Source organism: Sphaerodactylus townsendi, linkage group LG01 (genome assembly GCF_021028975.2).
Source record: "Sphaerodactylus townsendi isolate TG3544 linkage group LG01, MPM_Stown_v2.3, whole genome shotgun sequence".
Taxonomy (NCBI): Eukaryota; Metazoa; Chordata; class Lepidosauria; order Squamata; family Sphaerodactylidae; genus Sphaerodactylus; species Sphaerodactylus townsendi.
The window spans coordinates 90047029-90069428 of NC_059425.1; the positions used below are offsets into that span (position 1 = coordinate 90047029).

The 22400-nt window shown below is 42.4% G+C and overlaps 1 protein-coding gene across 24 annotated transcripts in view; it reads right to left on the reverse strand.

The window, feature by feature from the left end:
• Positions 1-22400, reverse strand: part of AFDN (afadin, adherens junction formation factor) — a 145411-nt gene that overhangs the window by 14844 nt on the left and 108167 nt on the right. For all 24 annotated transcript variants that reach the window (XM_048487203.1, XM_048487196.1, XM_048487248.1 and 21 more), the window contains 7 exons: positions 9723-9788; positions 9471-9544; positions 7540-7658; positions 3729-3923; positions 3369-3460; positions 3089-3277; positions 687-1715 (listed from right to left, as the gene is read on the reverse strand). In XM_048487203.1, coding sequence (XP_048343160.1) covers positions 687-1715; positions 3089-3277; positions 3369-3460; positions 3729-3923; positions 7540-7658; positions 9471-9544; positions 9723-9788 — 1764 coding nt within the window. The remainder of the gene's footprint in view (positions 1-686; positions 1716-3088; positions 3278-3368; positions 3461-3728; positions 3924-7539; positions 7659-9470; positions 9545-9722; positions 9789-22400) is intronic.

The following is a 22400-nucleotide window of genomic DNA, read 5'->3' on the forward strand; positions in this document are numbered from 1 at the left end:
GTAGAAGTCCACATAAAAATCAACGCCAAAATAAACTGGGTATAATATGTAGGCCATACTGATGTAACTCTGCACTGCACATCTGACCATTCATCAGTGTCCTATACATGCCAGTTTAAGTTCTCCAAAAGAAAAATAGAGGGTTTTTAAAAATTTAATCAGTTTCTGCAATTATGATACACAGTACAAAGTGAACTGCACTAAAATCCTTCATGAAGAACAAAAATGGTGCTCTTGGAATGCAAACCAATAAAACTAGGACAAATGAAAGATGAATAAGCTATCTTTGGTGGCACTGGTTTTAACAATAAAATAATAATAAAGATTCAGGTGTACTTTTAAAAGTGTCAAAGTTAACTGTCCTTTTTATTATTTTAATAAATTATAGTTGTATGTATCATACTGGTTGCCTGACTTTCCATGCCATTTTTTTTCCTGAGAAGGTGGTGAAGGGAGTGAAGGCTATTCCCAGCTCAAGCTTTGTCATTCATAGTTTGTGAGACCACACTTTATTTAATGAAGTGCCTCAAGACAAAGCCAGGCTTCATTATGTACAACGAAAGACAGGGACATTAAGATTGTCCAGTCCTCCTTTATCCTGTAATATGATGTTATTTTTACTTGGAGTTACTAACAGAACAGAACAAGTTTTACAGCACAACATTTTAAAAGAATTCTGATTTTACCCTTGCTCTTCTCTCAGCCTCCAGACGCTGCATGATCAACATGGTGTCTACATCATCATCCTCTTCATCATCTTCATCCTCATCTTTTTGCTTTGACTCTTGGAGCCGTTTCTGAAACTGCCACTCCAACATGAGCTTTCGCAGGCGGTCATTCTCTTCCGCAGTACGATCTGGCTTGTTTTGAAGGTCTTGAATCTCTTTGCTCAGCATGTCCACAATGTGCATTTGCTGCTGTTTCTCCAGCTTCTCCTTAGCATCTCTTTTCCAAGGGTCAGGGGACAGGCTATCACTAGAGGACAGCTCTTCTTTGCTTATGGTGATGTACTGCAGATCTCTTCGCTCAATAGTTCGGGGCTGCTGTTGAGGCTGCAGTTCTCTAATGACAGTTTCCTGGGATCTCTGCAATGTCGAAGGCTTTTCTGGTTTTACCTGCTGAACTGTCACTGGAGGAAGTATGGTTTGAGTAGGAATTAGTGGTTGTGCTCGCATTTGCCCCAGTTTTCGTTCCTGTTCCCGACGCTTCCTGTCACGCTCTTCTTCTAAGCGTGCTTTTTCTTTCTCATACCACCTTTGATGCTCTTCTCTCTTTTTTCTCTCTGCTGCAGCAACCTGGGATGATGACTGTGGCCCTAACTGGCTTGAAGAAGGTGGAGGTGGTGGAAGAGGCAAATCCATCTGCAGTCCATCAAAGTCAGCTGCATAGTGCACTGGGGGAGGAGGGGGAGGAGGTGGAAGGTCTGTTCTAGCAGACTGAGAAGCTGCTAGTGATACTGACTGAGACACAACAGGAGTTTTCCAGCGGCCAGGTCCACTTTTGGTTAAACAAGATCCAGGGGGGAGGGACTTAGTGGAATGGTTCAGATGCTCTTGGCTTGATGTACTGGAATCCACAGAAGAGTTCATCCATGGGTCACTATCAGATTTCCTATCAATATATTCCACATCTTTTCGTATTATAACCTCTAACCGATTCCTTTCTGCCTGATAAACTTTATCATCCCGCAGTTCTTCCTGAGAACGAGTTACACGCTTGAAGGGGAGGGAAAAAAAACTCATAATCAGTTTTCATCATTTAACATTCATACACAACAGAAACTACTGAATGATTCTAATATTCTACCAAGATGATGCAATGTGTACTCTATTCCTTAAAATCAACTATAGGCAGCATGCTACAACAGACTGCATGCAGTCTCTCCTTCCAAACAAGTTGCGAAGACAGGATTACAAAACTACTCTGAAGGAATAATAAACAAAAATGCAATTCGTGCCATACACCCTTTCTCACATAACTTTTTAGGATTACGCAGAACAAACCACCAGCAGTCCAGAAACCTCATCTCAGGAATGCTCGGAGCTAGCACCAAACGGGAGTAACTGAAATACATTCTAACAGCTGTGGCAAGCTTCTTTGCTAATCACAATTAAACGTAAGGACTGCAGAGGAAGAGAAACCATCTGTTCACCCTGTTGTATCCCCCTCTTGCTGGTTTTCTTTCCTTCTGCAATAATGGAAATTTTATAAGAAAGCATCTTATTACCAGATCCCATGTAAAATGTGCCATCTTCACAGGCATGCTGTGTTTTTATTCATTTGTTAGAACAACTGTGAAGATCTGTAGAGGATAGCATTTCTGTCTGAATATAAGGCATCATATACCTTAAAAGAGCTAATATATTCTGTAGATAACTTTAATTTTAACTGAAGCTTCCTTACTCTGCTTCCCGGATTTGTTTTAGACACAACATTGACAGTATGCAAAAGAAATGCAATTGGTGACTGTGAACAAAGACCGATTATTCTGGTATTCTCTATCAATGACCTTAAGCATGACCTAGAAAGAATGCCTTGTTTGGAATGAAAGCATTTCTTATGCTCTATTAGTTCAGAAGCACTGAACACAAAGCTACTTGTGTCAGATGCATTGTGAAAATGTTACTAGCAGATTGCTAATGACTTAGGTATTTATAGTGAACACAGCTAAAACCAGGAGTGTATAGTTTGACAACAGTTAATGCAGTCTCCTAGTACAAGGCTGTACTTATAGCCATTCCTAAGAAATAGTTCTTTAGGGGGAAAAAGAGATGTCACTACTATGATTATTCTTACATACATTGTTTTAAAAACAACTTCAAGTATGTACTGTTAACTTTAACTTTTCAAACAAAGTGCCATATGGATGTTTCTCTAGGTTAGTTTAGATTAAATATAAATGTTAGTTTCAAATTTAGAGCTTTAGTTTCAAATTTAGAAACTGATACAATTTATTTTCAAAGTGAAGCAGCTATATAAACTGGATATGCTGCACTAGTATTAAATTTGAGTCTAGTTATCATAATTCTAGTTTCATTATACAAATTTGAAATCACTTAAAATTTAATCTTTTACAATTATTTCTGACCTGCATTGCAGTGCTGATATAATGATTATTTTCTGTTTGAACTTGAGGTTTCTCTTCATAATTTGACCATTGACTTTGAGCAGGACCCATTCTATCTTGGGACTTGGAGGCTGGGAATGTGAAATATTCTCTGGTGTAAGTTTGTGTTGGGATAGGATATGCTTCAGGTCTGGGTGGTAGCATTTGTTCCTGTATAAATAAAAAAATATAATACAAATGTGTACAGTATACATCCATATACATATTTTGAATTTATAGGTAAAATTCATGGATTGCTAACCTCTGTACAAAGGTTTCCAGTAGAGACTGATGTTATTTTGTTAGCTGTTCCAGCCACATAAGCATTCTTGGTCCCAGGACTTGGAGGTTGATCTGATAAAAAATAGAAAGTTAGGAAGAAGTTTCATTCAAGAGAACTTTGTTGATCCATACAACATAAACCTTCAAACTGATGGAATTAATATGAGCTATTTACCTTTAATTATACTTTTTGCTTTTTTACACTTATTTATTATTTAAGATCAACTATTCTATCAAATGTTGCACATCAGTATTTTCCCTGAATGTTCATTTAATACCTTTTCAGCTTTTAGACAGCAGTTATTTTCTACTATTGGGAACACCATAGAATTCTACTTACTTGCTACATTGGGACTGGATCGGTGATCTGCTCGATTCTTCATTAGTCTGTCATCTCCTGGCAACTTTTTTGGTTCATTATATTCTGTCCAAGGCAGTTGAGGGCTCTCAGGTGATCCATTCTGAGCAGAATTGTTATACAGCTCAAAACCTTCACTCTTTGGTCGGGGTTTGCCTGACCCACGGCGGTCTGAAACTGCAAAAAAGAAGAAAATTACAAATAATTCTTCCTGCTACAATTGTAACAGAAGGGCCCATTAAGATATGAGTGAAAGGGTGCCACAGATCTTTCATACTCTCCTGCCCTCACAGCCTCTAAGGCCTCAGAAAAGCTGATTCCAGAAGTTATGGGGGCCCACATGGACCAAAAGTCAAGCAATTCAGCAGGCTGCAATGAAGTGGGAAGGTTCCGGAAAATCACTAACATTTTCATTTTCTGCCAGCAATGTGCTTCTACTAGCAAGAAGCTTCACTGCTACATGATGGGGCACTTCCACCTGACTTTTCCCTGAGCCTCATGTCTCATTTTCCCCTTACAAGTACCATGACTTTCAGCATCAGTGTTTTGGCAGTCTCAGGAGTTTTAAAGGGAAGAAGAGGCAGGAAAAAACTGTGCCAACCGGCTATTGCCTTTTTCTGGCACTCTGAATCCAACCCAATGAGGAGAGCTGTTTTTAATACAGGGGTTTCAAAACTGGTAAGCATTACAACTCTAAAGAAATTAATTAGCAAAAAGCATTGTCAGAAAAACCACATGAAGACTTGAAGTTGCATTATGCTGAATCAAACCACGGGTCCATCAAGGTCAGTATCATCTACTCAACAAACAGGTCTCCAGGGTTTCCCGTAGAGGCCTTTCACACCACCTACTACCAGGTCCAAACAAGCAGATGCTCCACCACAGAGCATCTCGATTAATATAAACCACATATGGTACCTAGTACAATACTATGGTACCTCGTGCCATCCTCTACATTCCAACTGGTGGGCAGACTTGTGTATAATGTGATGCTGCTATGCCACCATGTCTACCCTCGTGATACAAATTGATTACCATCTTGCGATCTATTTTTGTATTGTATTTATTAATTTTAACTGGTTTTATGCTTGCAATTGGGTATTATACTATTGAATTTTAATATATTGTACACCACCCAGAGTCCTTTGGGGGTGGGCAGTATAAGAAATCCAATAAATAAATAAATAAATACAATCCTTATCTTTTTTCTGTCTACAGTATATCTTTTCTGAAATCTTGAACATATTTTTTAAAAATTTATTTTCACAAAATGGCCCAGTAAGAGTATCACACTATACAATCTGCCTTGAATCTCCATGAGAAATGTAGACTATCTGTAAGGTAAACACATTTATAATTTATGCCACAAAAAGAAAGAACTGAAAAGAGCCATATGAAAAGGAAAAGATGTGCCTGATAAAAACTAAACTCACAGAAAGATCCCTGTATCCCACCTCACAAGTGCCAAATGCAAATATGTGATGAAGCAAATTTTGAAATAGAATTGTATGGGTTCTTCTCTAGTGATGTGATGCACCAAAAGAAACTAGAGCAGTCAGGGAGCAGCAAAGGTGCAGTGGTTAAGAGCAGGTGCACACTAATCTGGAGAACCAGGTTTGATTCCCCACTCTGCCACTGGAGCTGTGGAGGCTTATCTGGGGAACTAGATTAGCCTGTGCACTCCAACACACGCCAGCTGGGTGACCTTGGGCTAGTCACAGCTCTTCAGAGCTCTCTCAGCCCCACCCACCTCACAGGGTGTTTGTTGTGCAGGAGGGGGAGAGAAAGGAGATTGTAAGCCCCTTTGAGTTTCCTTACAGGACAGAAAGGGAGGATAAAAATCCAAACTCTTCTTCAATTTTTATTTTCAATTCCTGCCAACTTCTCCATCTGTGGATTCTCTGTCATGCTTTATGCCCTTACATACATGTTGTCAAGAAGTATTTAATTTCTAATGTAACAGATGTTGGGATTCAAACCTGCCTGAAAAATAACGTATCTCTGTCTAACGTTAAGATTGACATACAAGTATTATACAACTTGTATTTACAGGCCTAACAGAAGTTAAATGTATAATACCAGAATGGAAAATTACCCACAATGAGGTGAAGAAAGATGGCCCAGCTCCAGGCAAGAGGCCAAAATCGGGGCTACAACAAAATACTTTGCATGTGTTCTGGCAACTCCAATTTTAAAAAGGCTCCAATAAAAAAAGATTCAGTTCTGGCATCTCCAATAAAAACCTGTTCTAAAGAGAGCTGAGAAATACCACTGTCAAAACCATGGAGAGCTACTGCCAGGAAGAATGGAAAATATTGGGCCTGAAAGACCAGTGGTCTGATTCGATGCCAGAGAGCTTCATACATGAGAAGAAACTTTTTCTAATGGTAAAGCTGCAATGAGAGAGAAGCTGTCCATTTCAGGCGTGGAATTAACAGATGAACACACTGAAAAGTCCAAACCTAAGTCATCCTCTCCAAACACATGCAGGCATCTCAGTCTGTAGTGACTGCCATGATTTCCGCATCATGGAGACTCAGTGGATTCAAAGGGTCTTTGGGGGATAAGGAATATTTATTTAAATATGTGACACAGTCTGCCACTTCAAAGTGACATTGCAAAGTAGCAATGAGTTCCTGTCTAGAAAGGTGAAGGTATGCTTTTATCTAGGTTCATGCCTAACCCCCCCAAATGGTTACAGGTAGTCATACTGGTCCAAAAAAGAGTCTCAAAAAAGGCCCAACCAAAATAACATAAACCAATGTGCTAGATTTGAGTCCTCTAGAGAAAAACTGTTTCAGAGGCTGATATTAAGGCCTCTAATCTACATTCTGTATAAAATACCCCACAGATTTGAACAGATTAGGAGGTGCTGTTAAGAACTGCTATCATATTACACATTAAAATGGTAGCTTCTAACTGAAAATATAAAAAAACAGCCGTTGGATGTCTCTCTAGAAAACAATGGAACACACAGGTAGCTTCATGGTAGTCATTATTCATAAAGAAGACAGAAGATGTGGGTGATAATCAATGCAGGACATCTTCCTGGACCTATTGTTTGCAGGAATGCCACTGGGGTCCCAGTGCTCCACCCCCCCCACCCCCCGATTCTCTTTTAAAGCTAGAGAATCGTTATTGAAGTGCTGCTTTCATCCAAACCATTATCCGTCACAATGTTAAACAGCATTTTCAGAAAATAGCATTTATAGTGCTATATACAGCTTATAGCAACACTTTTGCTTTTCTACAGTTGCACCCACCATTTTGTAGGCTCTGCTCTGTGGGAAACAAAATGGCAGGTGCAACTTTAGAAAAGTTAGTGTTGCTACAAGCTGTCTGGAGCACAATAAATGCTCTTTTCTGAGCTCTATTTAAATGCTCTGTTTAACATTGCAAAGGGTAATGGTTTGGGCCTTTACCTTTAATATGATTCTCTAGCCTTAAAAGAGAATCAGGACCTCTTTGAAATGGGGAGGCATGATCAAACAGTTTCCACTGAAAAACGCTCGACCACGCTGTCTTCTTTAAGCTGAAAAAGGTATAGCAGTGGTCCTCAGCTATGGCATTCTTCAACTAGTTTCCTTGCACCCATTTGTTTCTCTGACAACCTCTTTCTTTGCCACCCAGTTACAGTGCCAGGCTCTTGTGTACCCTTCCTTAGGAAAAAAAATAATGAATGATTCAGGCTGTTCCATATTTATATGAAAATGATTTATCTGTGGAAATAATGGGAGTATCGCTCTGCTTTTATTATACTGTACACAGACATCAATGTTTTGCATTTGTTTACCTCTTTGCATCATTGGTGATGGCTGGTTAAGCAGAGTCGCTAGACCATGATAAATTGCTCCTTGTTTTGCTACTTCTAGTGTCACCACAGATCCAGTTCTTGTCATCAGCTCTGCTGCCCTGAGGAAAAAGAGAAACAAAGTAAATTGTTTGTACTTCTCATCAGCTGTAACAAGAGGAAGGAGTAAAAATCACAGACAGAACAATTTACCCAAAATGAAAGCACTGCAAACACACAAAAACATTTACAGCCCAATGCACAGCTAGAGGCATCCAGACAGCGCCACTGCCACACTGCCACCTCCAGAGGGTGTCTGGTGGTGCATGGGGGCAGAAAAAACGAAAAAACTCCCCAGCTGCCCAAAAGCCCTCCATAAAGAAAAACAGAGTTCCCTGAGCCGGCATTCCTGAGGCCAAACTCTGGAAGCAGTGGTTAGAAGTGGGTTGGGTGCTGTGGAGCTCCTCGGCACCTGTCAACCTCCCTGTTTGCCCTCCCAGCTAGTGTAAGTGGTACTTACACTAGCTGGGAGGGCAAATGTGTCAGCACAAACCCGCACCAATTCCAGTGGCTGTTCATTTTTCCCCCATCTGAATTGGGCAGTTAGACATTTAAAATTGGAATTTAAATATTGAATAGATAGTTAAGATAGTAAAAATGAAATAAGAATGCAACATTCTATTTTACAGTATATTGTCTTATTCTTTTGTATGCTACTGTAAATTAAGAAAATAAAATACAAGAAATATTGCAGCACAATGGACTTTTACTATTGTCAACCTACAGAAATCCTTTTACAATTTTCCTGATAAAAGCTGGAACTACGGGAGTATGCTTTTAGAGCCACAGACGAAACTTCGTAAACTTCGTTACCTCACTCCCTAACATTCTATGGCTGGCCCCACCTCCTGCACCAGCCATTTTGTGTCACGAACTGTGTCAGAGTCCATAGGTTCCAAAAGTTCAAAAATGACCCAATTACTACTTTTCCTTAAGCAACACGTTCATTTTAACATTCCCCCCACCATTTTACAAAAATTTCCAGGTTACTTAAAAACAGTAGAAATAGCTTAGTTGGATTTGCTTGTTTTCAACATTTACATTTGAAGGCTGCAAGTTTTAATGATTAATTGGTTTTAATTACAATTTAAGACTGCAAATCCTAATTCATCAATTGGAATTACAATAAGCAAAGGCAAGGCAATTCAGGACACTTCACCATGCAGGTACCTAGACATGCTTGACTATCCTTTTTATGTATAGTGGTAGATTTTTCTTATGGAATGGTGCATTAACACACAAGAGTAATTGTTTTCTTCCTTCAGAATTTTAATATGACATGTTCCATCAATGCTTTACCATACATACATTTTCAGCTTATTTGACTAATCGTTTAGAGCATCAGACAGTTTCTTCGTCTAAGAGATTTCACTTAACTGACAACTCTAAAATAACCCCTTTGTGCTCATACTGTAATCTATAATCAGTGGATATTGATAGCCAACTGGGTATCACCATTCCTATTCTCTTCAAGATATTGGAGGCTATATGTGAAACTGCTCCAGGAAAAGGTGAACCGATTTATGTACTTTCATATCCACAACTCTGGGAAAACAGCTCAAATTACTAAGCAAAGTTCTAATAGAAGTGCTATGGATATATGCTAAGACTATGTTGCCACCATGTTTCCATATGACAGTTTCAGAGTAACTTTAAGCCACAGAAGTATGCTGTCAATATGCTAATCTTGATGTTTGGATAATCTGATGCATTTCAGCCTCCATGGAGTGTTCAGTGATCATGAAGATAGAAAAAGGAGTATACAATTTATGAATATGGTGGTATAAGAAGACAAAATAAAGGAGCTGCGGCACTCCAGAGTTCTTTCAACCCTTTCTTAACATTGTTCACAAACACATAAAACCATAACTTACCTTTCTTGGGATAGTCCAACCAAACTGCGTCCATCCACACTAAGCAACTGATCCCCAGCAGCCAGCCGACCATCCTGGTTAAATGTTTAATAAAACAAAAAGTTACATTATTTCTTATAGGAAAAATCAAGCTAGATGACAGCTTACAAATATCAAAAATCAATCTAAATGTGAACTGTTTTAGTACAAAAGTCAAAAGACTTTTATGATTTGAGAGAGACCAGAGGTTTAGTAGATATCGACATTACTCACCACTTCTGCAGCACCACCTTTGACTACAGACTTCACATAGATTCCAAGTTTATCTTGACCAGCACCCTAAAAATACCAACAAAAAATATAAATGCAGTTAACTTCTCAAGAGTATTTTCATTCTGGAAGAGACATCAATAAATGACCTTCAAATTTCAGTGACATGGGGAAAAGTTAGAGGGTTGTGTAAGAGAAGTGCATTTTAAACTGGAATTATTTAAGCAATAAGAGCAGTTGGATTATTTAAGCATTTAAGCATTAAGCTACGCAGAACACTCCATACTGTGCCATGAAGAGAAACACATCTTACCATGACATGCCTCTGAAGACACAAGCCATAGATGCAGGCAAAACATTAGGAGCAAAAACTACCAGACCATGGCCACACAATCCGAAGAACCCACAACAGCCACAAAACACATTAATCACATCACTATATCTGATTTTTAACCCAGCACCACCTATTGTAAATTTAAAACTGGAGACTGAACATATCAATCAATAATTTATTATGGTCCTAGTGCAGTGATGGCAAACCTTTTTGAGGCCGAGTGCCCAAACCGCAACTCAAAGCCCATTTATGTATCGCAAAGTGCCAATATGGCAATTTAACCTGAATTCTGAGTTTTTGTTTAGAAAAACAACACATACATTACCATTATTTGTCTGAAAATCCTCAAAACAACTGACTTGTGGGCTCTGAAAGCAGCTAAGCAACCTGCACAAGTTACAGATGGCCACAGCTATGTGAAAGATGAGGTCCCTTATGTTTGTTTCTAGACTAGAGTTATGCTTGTTTAACATACATACATTGTTTAACAGAATAATATGGGGATCTCCAGCCATGCTCTGCTGGCGGCACCAGGTCAAAGGAGCGTGGCCCTGCCACCGCCTCCTCTCCCCCCATGCAAGTCGAGGTGGGCCCTGCAGAGAGATGCCGCCGTCGCCTAAAGCACCATCGAGCCCCGGCAGCCCAACTGGCCAGCTTGCGACGCGCCTGGCTCGGGGCGCAGGCGAGGGTTGCTTTCTGGTGCTGATCGCCACTGGTGCCTGCGGGCATGATGGGCACTCTGCGGGGCAAGTGGGATCAGCTGCGCCAGGCAAAGGGCATGGAGCAGCCGGAGAACAGCGAGAGAAGCTTGGGGTGACCCTGCCGCCACCGCCGCCTCCTCTCCCCCCACGAGAGTCGAGCCGGGCCCTGCGTCGCCCCACTGCCTCTGCCGCCTAAAGCACCCTCGAGCCCAGGCAGCCCGATCGCTGCTGGTGCCTGCAGGCATGATGGGCACTCTGCGGGGCAAGTGGGATCAGCTGCGCCAGGCAAAGGGCATGGAGCAGCCGGAGTGCAACGAGAGGAGCTTCGAGGGAGCTGTTGCCGCCACCGCCTGCTCCAACTCCCCGTCTTCTGCCAGCTCGGAGACCTCCATGTGCTCGCAGGCGGAGAATGCGCCCGTGCTAGGGCGGAGGCACAGCTGCAGGAGGTTTATCTGGCTGAAGATCTTTGGGCGCAGGCGGTGGCAAAGCTCCCATGGGGCGGGGGATGCGCGACACACCGGGCGTGCGAATTTGGGTCATGTGTGGGCGCAAAATCCTCGTCAGCCTCCCCCGCGTCGCCTCTCCTCCAATAATCTCTTCCTACTTTTCGAAGTTTGGAGCAGGGCTTCTTAAAGCTGCTTGCTTAGACACCTCCTGCCTTCGTCTCCCTCAACTGGTAACCTGCTGGCTGGCTGGCTGCAGGGCGTGTCTGGGCTTAAGCGAAATGAGGGAGGTGGAAGAGGAACGCCCCAGAATGCAGTGCAAGAGGGGAAGCCCCAGAATGCATTGCGGGAGGGGAAGCCCCAGAATGCATTGCGGGAGGGGAAGGCCCAGCCCAGAAGGCAAGTGAGTTTGCAGACGACCCGGCCTACGAGCCGCCTCTGGAGGGGGAAGGGGGAGGGGGAGCTTCGGCGCTCGCGTGCCAGAGGGGAGGCCTCCGCGTGCCACCTCGGTCCTAGTGGTTAAGGCAATCTTTCTACAAACCTGAGAAAGGTTTCAGATTTGCAGAAAGAGCTGAAATCTAAAACAAATAAACCAAAACCACTGTAGAGTTAGACCCCCCCTCCCCACACTAGTATTGCCAGCTTTCAAGCCTTGCTTTCTGCCTGAAAAAGGCCTGAAAAAGGCAGGAAGAGAGGAAGGTTCAAGCAAACTGAGTCAAGTTGAAAGAGTTCTAGGGCTATTTTGGCCTTTGTTGGGACAACTCATCATAGCCAAGGATGGAACAACTAAAATGCAACCTGTTACGACTAAATTTTCTTGATTCATCCAGGTCCAGATGCTTGCTATTCGACAGCACCCATCACACAGAAGCTAGTGTGATGGAATGCTTAGTGTTTCAGACTAGGATGTGGATACCCAGATTCAAATTCCCTATGGTAACACAGAATATCACTAGATGATCTTGAGTCACTCACAGGAACTCAGCCTAACTAACTTAACAGGGATGTTGTGAAGATAAAATGGAGATTAACAGAATAACGTAAACTGACTTGGGTCCCCATTAGAAAGAAAGTCAAGACATCCCATCTACTGAAGAATGGCTTCAGAAAATTCACGAATACAGATCTGCAGACAGACTAACAGCTCTTCTTAATAACAACAATCTGGACACTTATACAAAGGTATGGGATCCACCGTTTCATTATCTGTATAAATCTGATCCAACTAATAAGAAGATATTAACAACATGAGAATTGTATAAACTGTGCAAATATAGTTATGCTATTTCTCTTTTCTCTTCTAATCTACCGATTCAATGCTCAACTACGCTATCTTTTTCTGTTACGGATTTTAAAAAATCACACTTGCTCTGTCAAAAACTGTGTAACTAGAAATTCTTGTAACAAAACAAAGTCTCCTTAATCACTGTTTGACTTCTTTATATAAACATCTATCTATCTATCTATCTATCTATCTATCTATCTATCTATCTATCTATCTATCTATCTATCTATCTATCTATCTATCTATCTATCTATCTATCTATCTCTGTATTTTCTTTTTAACATCTCAATACAAATAATTTAGAAAGAAAGAAAGAAAGAAAGACAGACAGACAGACAGACAGACAGACAGACAGACAGACAGACAGACAGACAGAAAGCCTATGAATAAATAATGTACCTGGGCAGTAGACAAAAGGTAGGTTTGGTTGGTGAATTGGAAGAAGAGCAAGAAAACATGGGAATATGGGGGCTGCTAGGAAGAGGGAAAGAGGAAGTAGTAAAAGGAAGGGATAGAGAATTAAGTGCGGTGTCTGCTGCAGGTCTTTGGGGGTTTTCCACTGACTATACAATTGGGAAGAGGAACCGGTGCCCCACCCCTCTCCCAGCTTCCCTGCAGGCCAGCTTCTGCAGAAGCTGGCCTACAGGGATGCGTGGTGGTGGTGGGGGGGCTCTGCTCTGCCCCCTCCCCCAGGCACCCTGTAGCCCAGCTGCTGATCTCCCCAGACCCTGGGGAGACCAGCTGCCGGTCCTCCAGCGACGTGCTTTTAAAAGCACTGAGGGCAGGGCTTGGGGTGTATGGCCCCACCCCAAGCCCTGCCCCCGGCCTTCATGCATTTAAAAGCATGTTGCTGGGCGCCGGAAACTACTCTCCCCAGGTTCTGGGGAAAGCAGCAACTGGGCTGCAGGGAGCCCAGCGGGGGGCGGGAGGCTTGGGGGCAGGGTCATTCAGCAAGCTGTTATATCATATATGTGATAAGCTGGAATTTACACTGACACATAATATTCCAGGCACACAAATCAAGTCTCTCAGGCCCTCTTAATTTCCAAAGCAGTAAGGGTATCTCAGTTCATGACTGGTGCAATCACAGTTGTTACACAGAATTATACTTAAGAAGGAAGTTATTAGAATTAAGATTGGCTGAAATAACACAACAGCCTGTTTTCATCAGTGCTACTGTGTTTATTACAACACAAAATATAGCATTCTCCACTCACTGGTTTTAGTCAGATATTTATTTAGAGCACATTTCTTTCCCTAGAACAAGATAAAGACAGGTAATAATGATAATAAACAGAGTTACAGATCTATAAGAAATGACAAACAGAGCTTGCTATCATCAAAAACAATCAAATGGTAATATCAAAAGCCCTCCCAAATATCTTTAACTTATATAACTTCTGCGTACAGTGGAAATGATCCTGTCCCTCCCAGTACTAATGGCTTAAGAGCTCACTCTTAGCAAAACAGGCCTTTCTAACGTCCAAAACCTGTGAGCTCCTGCTGACTAACTTTGCCTCCCTAAACACCAAAATTGAGGCTCTTCTATCTTCCTTCACCTCAGAAGAAGCTAAGATCACATACTACAATAATTCTGATCTCCAGACTGCATCCTATCAAGCTCCTGCTTATTCATCTTCAGACTCCATGAACTCCTCTATGTCTCTGGTTCTCCAGAAACACCAGGTGGCAGTAGCAATAGGAGACACTAAGTCTAACCTTGGCAAATGGTCTAATCTCCATAGAATTAGGACTTCTTTGAGTAAAACTGTTGGAATCTGTGACTGAGGAATAAGTTCAAATCAGATCATTTCGGAACACTCTACCGTGATGATACAGCAATCATCACAGGATGATCCTAAGCTTTGCAACACCCTTTCCTCCTAAAACCAGCTGCTCAATTGGAGAGTACTTTGCTACAATTGTTATGATCTCAGTTATTCACGCTGAAGTCTTTAAGCAGGAATATTAAGTCTCCCAATCTAGTGGCTCCAGTTTCAGCAAAAACATCGGTAGGGTTGGTGAGTTTAAGCTCCCGCAAGGAAAGCACTCCATCTCCTATGGGTCCCCCCAGTGTTAGGACACCCAACATACTGCCTCCCACCAGTGAGAATCCAGGAACTTTATTGGATGAGTGGAAGAACTTGAAACTTCTGCAATAGAAAACTGCTGATCCCAACATCTGGTTAAATCTCCCTCTAATGTTGCTTCTGATAATTTGCCAGTGACTTTTCAGCCAATTTGGGGAAACTATTTCTCCATCCCTCAACAACTCTACCCCAACCCCTGCATGGCCAAAGAAATTCGCTCCAGTTTATCTCTGGACCCTCCACTCAGTAAGTTATATGGACACTAGCTCCACCCCCTAACAGCTGGGAAGATCTTACCTAGTTCCGGCTGTCTTCTAATCATATATTCTCCACTCATCCAGCTACTTAGCTCCACCTAACATTCCCTCATGACACTGAGAGTGCTCCCCCACATGTGTATGCGCTGACTCATCTGGAAATGGACATAGATTTTCAGCCAACAAGGGTGCTTAGTAGGAAGAACTCTGTTCCTTACTCTCCAGGCAAATTCCCAAGCTAAGGAGCTTGAGGAAATAGAAATCTTCCCAGCTCTCTTCTATAGGCTCCCATTCGGACATATTGTTTCACTCTAGATCCCTTTGGGGCTCCTTTGTCCCAGGTGAGGAGAATCATGATGTTTCTCCCCAATATAGGCGTCCAAATCCTTGGAAGAGGAGGTCCCAGGGTTTCAGGACCCTCTCAAGCCTAGAACAAAAAGCTGTCATTGTTAACCTAGAACAGGAGTGTTTCTCCAGATGTTCAGTCCGTCAGCTCTACCAGCATGGCCAATTAGCCATGCTTTCGACAGATGCCACTGGCACCTGTGTTCCTGAACATCTGGAGAGTCGCAGGTTCCTACCCCTGACTCCAGCTCCCCATCTATCTCCAAACTCATTCAGCTAATGCAGTTCTCATTTGTCCTAGAATCTTAGAATTCCTCTATCAGTTTCTACCAGCATGGCCAATTGGCCATGCTGACAGATGCTGACGGGAATTGTAGTTCCTGAACATCTGGAGAGCCGCAGGTTCCCTACCCCTGATCTAGGCTCTACTATCTCCAAACTCATTCAGCTACTTAGTTTCTGCTTTAGTTCTCAGTAACATACTAGGAATTACTCATCGTTTTTACCAGCATGGCCAATTGGCCATGCTGAATGAATGATGCAAACCCAGTCCTGAACATCTGAGATTTACAGGTTCCCTACCCCTGTTTCTAGGGTCAGGCCTCATCTGCTCTTCTGTGCCTGAGTGTCCTGGGAATTGTAGTTCCTGAACATCTGGAGAGCCGCAGGTTCCCTACCCCTGCTCTAGAGGGTCAGGCCTCAGCATTCTGCTCTGTGCCTGAGTGTCTTGTTGCACCAATAAGTCCTTCTAATCAGGTACCTCTCCAGAGATCATCTTGGTCGAGAACTCTATGTCAAGTTTCGAGGGAATTCTTTGGCAACTGCCTCCCTCACAAGAACAGCCTTTACCTCTCCAGGAAATGGCTGCATCCTTCCTCTGGACATTCCTGGAATCCACGGATTTAGAGTGACACCTAATAGACGCTTTTAACTCTCCAAAGCTGGCCTCTCCATCCTATTTCATGCGAATATCTCAGGATGGGGGAACAAACTCCAGAAACCCTCTCTTCTTGTGACTACCTTAGAGAGGCCGATGTATTCTCCTTCAGGAAACATGGGCCAATTATCATATTTGCCAGTTTTATGGGAGCTTATAAATCCTTCTGCCTGGGTCCAGCAAACCAAATTGTCTCGGGTCTGGTCGGGCAATGCTATTCCTGTGGCTCTTTGCATTCTAGTTTTTCACAGTCAATCCCAGGGCACAGGCCCTACACTCAGCCAGACAGCTCAGGCTGTTCCAAATTCTTTGGGGAGGATCTTTCTCTCGTCCTTGTTAATATTTATGTTCTCTCTTAGTCTCAGAAAGCTACCTTATGGAAATTTGGGGATAATAACCTATCTCATCTATATTAAAGGAGCTTTGAATGTAGTCATCCCTCTCCTCTGAGATAGCCATTGTTCTAATGGGGACCTTCTTTGAATGCAAAGAGTAGGTGCAAATTTCTAGCTTCCTCTCTTGATGACGGAAGTTTTGATGATGAACCCTGTACCACTCACTCTTACTTCCTGCCCTTCAGTGGACTCCAAAGGATACTCACTCAATGCTGCTGGTAGGAAACTCATTTCACTTTGGCCATCAAGCACAACAAACTTTGGCTTAACGGCTTAAGGAGTGCTACCTACGCAGAAACAAGAGATCATACCTTTGTTTCTCCTCCTCATGGCTGCAGTGTCTCGTTGGACTATCTCCTCATTTCCCCAAGGTTTGAGATCATCTGTTTCATCCTTCCAGATTGGAGAGATCTTCTGCTGGGTGATCACCTTCCCCTTAGAGCTTGTTTCTGTATCAAGCATCAAGAGGCCAGACATGCAGCTTCCTCACCCTAAAATGAAGCAGCCCGCCCCAGACTAGTTTGGACACCCCAAACTGGCCTTTAGCCCAGCCCTCAAAACTTACTCATTTCTACACAAAGCTTAGCCAGCCTTAAATCCTCTATCCTCACCAGATCCACGGAGACTACTATTACCAGAAGTTGAAGATCTTCTTAAACAAATTGTGGCTGGTCTTTTCATCAGTCCAAATGGGAAAACCCAGCAAAACAGAAAGAGAACACCTTGGTATTTGATACAGAGAGAGTGCATGGAGCACAATAGTCAAATTAAACAGCCTTATATCGAACTTTAGGGCTTCTGAGGAGACCAGGACCTCCCTCATCCCAATACTAATAAAATATTAGAAACAACTTCGGGCTCACAGTTAATTAGGGAAGAACCATATGGAACATGTCAAACACCTCAATGGGAACATCTCCCACTCCTGCAGGTAACTTCTAACAATTCCAACTGCTATCTCTGGGCTGTCCTGAATTAATTTTAACTCTAAGCAAGCCTCCTACCCTCCTACCTGTATTACCCACTCCTGATATCTGGCATGACTATTTTAGCAAACTTGTTTTTAATGATGATATTTTTAAGCAATGGATCTCCTTCACTACGATCCCTTTTAAGATTTGCCAAGTTGGCTCCTCCTGTCTCAATGCTCAAGAAGTAGTTGAGCTGTTAGAGAGGACTCCTCAAAGGAAAGGAAAGCCCCTGGCCCTGATCTCTATAATTCCAGAGATTCTGAGAATCTCATACTTGATTTGAGTGGGCCCCTATCCTGGCCTTACTTTTTACCCAAAGTAAACAGCTCAGGTATGCTACCTAAGACTTGGCTGTCTGGGTTCTACTGTATGTTTCCCATCCATAAAAAAAAGGAAGTCATTCAGGAACTCCACCAACTTCTTAGTCTCCCATCAGCTTTTCTCTCGGTGATAGGGAAGATTTATGCTAAATTGTTGTTACTGAAGGAAAACTTCAGCTTGTAGCTTCTCCCACCTTGGTGCAGTGGGGGGCTGAACAAAATAAGGGCTTTCGTAAGGGAAATTCTCCTCCGGACCACACACACCTTGGTGCTACCGTACACTAGTCAGTAAATGCTCAATCATTACAGATGATAACAAACTCTATGCTACCTTTATTTAGTTTAAAGGCTGAGAGATCCTTTCTGGTGAATTGGTTGCTCATTGATGCTGACTTCTTGTTTCTGGTGACCAGACATAATGTTAGTTAGCCAGATCATAGCCTTGATGAGTTTTGATGAGACAGTATTCTCATCAGGTGTTCGGTTCTCAATTCTTTCAAGTAAGAAAGATTGAAAAGAGTGGGGCCAGGACGCAGCCCCGTTTAATTTTGGAGAACTTCTACGCAGGGTTCGTCAAAACTGTAGCTGCCCCTCAATATTGATGGAACACTCTTTGATCTTGGTAGGCAACTACGCGCAAATACCAGTTGCGGATCAGAATCGTTCCCATAGAGCCTTTTGACAGACAGAGTATTCCAATTTCAAACGGGGGTTGTGTGCAGTTGCTCTTTTCAATCGCAGAAAAGATTGCAAGAGTCTGGCATCAATATTGTTAGGGCAGCCAGTTTGTCCGCTCCAGAGTAATCGGCTATTCAGTATTTAATGTTCTCAATCGTAATCGCATCAACAGCTCAAGTTACTAATCTCGGCACTTTAGAGTCAAAGGCAGCCTTTAAATCAATAAAGGTAGCATAGAGTTTGTTATCTGCATTGATCATGCCCCAGTCATGCCCCAAAACTGGGTACATCCCATGTATCAATTCTGCTCTATGCAGATGACGCTTGTCCTTCTCTCTCAAATTTCAGAGGTTGGCCTCCCAGATCGCTTAATGAAGCTGCTTCTGTGTGGGATTACTGTGTGAATCCAACAGACTTGACACTGAAAATTATAAAAAAAACAAGATATTGAGCTTCTCTAGGTGCTTTAAGACGCTCACATGGGCAATGAAAAGCACCCCAAATTGAACAGGTTAAGTGCTATAAATACCTTGGCCTCTCATTCTCCTTTAACCTTTCATGGGCAACCCAGAGGAAGGCCGCTCTCCTAGCTACATCTAACAGTATGTCAGCATTACCACGTTTCTTTTACAGCAGTGGCCACTCCCTTATCCCTCCTACTCTCAAATTTTTCAATGTCAAAGTCGCCTCGAGATTGCTTTTCGGAGTCCCAATTTGGATTCAAGCTATTAACCACTCCTTGAATTCTCTTCAATCCATATTTTTTCATAAGATAACTGGACTCCCAAATTGCGTGCCCTATGCAGCCCTTTGTCTAGTGTATAATGGTCAAAACTCTGCCCAGATTCCAGCCGCTTGGCTGAGGGGCTTTTTTTAGATTCTGGCTGTGAATTCATTTTTTCTCTCGGTTGCAAATTCCCTGGTCCACCGTCTGCCATCTCTGCATAACACCCATTCCAACCCCTGATTTCTCTCCATAATTGAAGAAAAAAATGGCCTGTTCTGCCCCATTGGACTGTTGTCAGGTGGATTCACTTTGCCTTTGTCCTATTCAGAAGCTTATAGGAAAAATGGGTAAAAGGTCAACTATTGGATAGAGAGTCTTATACCCTAATCACCGCAGTCAAGAAAACATGCTCCCCCCTGTATTCCTTTCTATCCCATTGAACGGGCAGGCCACTTGGCACACTACCTGTATTGCTTAATGGAAGAAGCCCTGCTCAAAGAGAGCCATGAATGCCTTTCGCCAGGTTTGGAATTGCCAATGCCTTCTGCCTTGTTACATGGCAGATTTAATAAGCAAGAAAAGGCTAAAAGATTGTGCCCATGTAATGATGGCTCAGTTGAATCTCTGGCCCACCAATTACTACACTCTCAGATTCAAGGAAATCAGATCCAAGTATGTGAATCTTACTCCTTTACATTTACCCGATCTCCCCGATTTAATTAGATTACACTACTTGTTGGACAATCCTGATCCTTCTCTCTGTATGATAGTGGCAGACTTTCTCCTGGAAATTACTAAACGCCAGTAGATTTCCTTCGACCTAAGATTTATTTCCTGTATTGTATATGCTTTTTAATCCGTTTTTTATTATTGTTGTACTGTTGTCTATGACAATAAAGGCTTGCTATTTATATATAACTTGCAGAATCGTAGCAAGGTGGAAGGAAGCCTTGCTCACAGCTTTATGAGGCCTATTTTATAAAAAAGGAATGAGCACTGGAAAGCTCTAGGTGACTGATCTAACAACACTACATGCTGAACTATGCTGGAATAAATTTTGCTATTCTTAAGATGCCACAGAAGTTCTGTTTAATTAACATAGATAAAATACTCTTGCATAGGATTTTCTTAAAATCAATAGTATGTATATTATACGTAGGTATTGATTGTAATTGGGGAAAGAGTTACAATGGCCCATTATGCATGGAACTCTTGCCTCAGGGCTCTCAGCTGCATGGTGGGGCTGTAGTGGGGTCTCCTCGAGTTTCTCTGTTTACATGTGAGGAGGCATTCCATTACCTACTGTGCAGCTTTTCTGCTGAGAATTCTCTAAGGCCTGGTTCTCTTAACTCCACCCATCAACTGATTCTTAAAGGCACAGATCTAATTCACCCAGTAGTCACAAGATTGCTGGTTCAGCCCTTTAAACTACATGTATCAATATACATGCAATATAAAGGGCTGAACCAGCAATCTTGTGACTACTGGTAAATGAGATTGTTGTCATTATTGTATATAACTATCAATATAAGCTAGCAGGAGGACCTTAGAGACTCAGAGTTAGGCGTGGCAAAAGCAACTAAAGATATCCACCTTTACCAGTACCTGCTGGAGAAGTCTACCCAAGGGAGGAGCACCTGACAAACAAGAAAACCCCAGTCTTGGAAAATTATTACATTTTTCATGACACGAACAATTCACTGGATCATCTTCTTGAACTCGAATGATGCTAGGCTTTACAAAAAAATGTTATAAGCTAGAATCAGAGCAAAGGCTTTCTTTTTTAACAGATCTTTTCCAACTCCACATGAAAACACAGAGTGGGGGTGGGGAGAGAAAAGCTATAAAAAGCAACAGCCAATGAGGCAGTAGAGTTGAATTTTGTAGCCAATTTTGATTCCTCCCCACTTTGGTGGTCTCAAAACAAACCTGCTTTCCTCTCCACCCTCCTCTCCCATTGTCTTGGGGAACAGACCAGTGGCAGCAGGCGTAGTTCAATTATGCCAAACTATAGCTGGCTGATGTGGAAGGTTGGGGGTGGAAGGAGCAGAGCGGAAGAAAGAGCAGTTGGCACAAAGGGAAGCTTGGCAGCATTACATTGGGCTCATCCCAAGCAAGAGCGCTGCTGCTTTTAACTTAACTGCTGGCCCTGTCACAAAAAGCAAGTCATCATTTGTACGCCTTTGGAAAGAAACCCTGCCAGACTGAAGGCTGAAAGCTTAAGTAAAAGCTTCTCATGCTAATTTGTGCAGAGGTATCCTCCTCCCTGCTCCACACCCACATCTCTCAAGTTGTGGCCGGGGGGGGGGGGGGGATCCACTCATTCTTATTTCTCTCCCCCGTCTTCCAATATCCCCAAAGCAAGAATATGATCTGAGAGAGGAAGAAAAATTTAGAGAAAGAAAGCAGAAACCAGAAGCTGTTCTTAAGAGTTCAGTTACTTCCGTGCACTGGACCAAAACCAAATGGTAATAACTGTGTAGGATTGGTAGTTAACGTGATTGAAATACACAGATATTTAATTACGATGAGAAAGCAGAAAGGAAGAGATATTGATATATGAAGGAGCTGGCAACATGGATGGGGAGATGAGGGGGAAGGTGTGGATGGCAGCGTGAGGGAGTGAGAAGGGTAAAGCGAAGTAGGCTGGCCTTAGGCATAGGGAAGAGGTCTTACAATCTTGGTCTATTTTGTGAACTTCTAAATTTAACTGTAAAAGAGACATTCTTTAAATAATTGGAGAAAGACAAATGTGGAATAGCACTTTGGTTAGGAGTGTCTTGCCCTCTAGTAACCAAACAGTATTACCCAACATGGTTTCCACTGATTCATATTTAGTACATCATCTAATTTCACCTCCAGTTTTGTTAGTGGACAATTACCCACTGGCGCACTGGTGTGTGGTGGGACCAGAAACACAATTGGGCAAAATTTCTTGTCCTGATGTGCTTCCTCTTGCCTCGCGCATGCTTTTCATTTTCCATGAGGAAAGCGAGAGAGCTTCTGGCATGACTTTTCACGCCAGAGTGCGACGAGGGCAGAAAATAGCCATCAGTGAGTAGGCCAGTACAGGATTACCCTGTTTCCCTTTAACAAGTTTGAGAAAAGCATTCTATCTAGCCTTGGAGATATAGTAGATTAATTGTAGGCTTTTACATTCTAAAAAAGGAGGCTGTCTTTTTTCCTTCTCCACAAAAT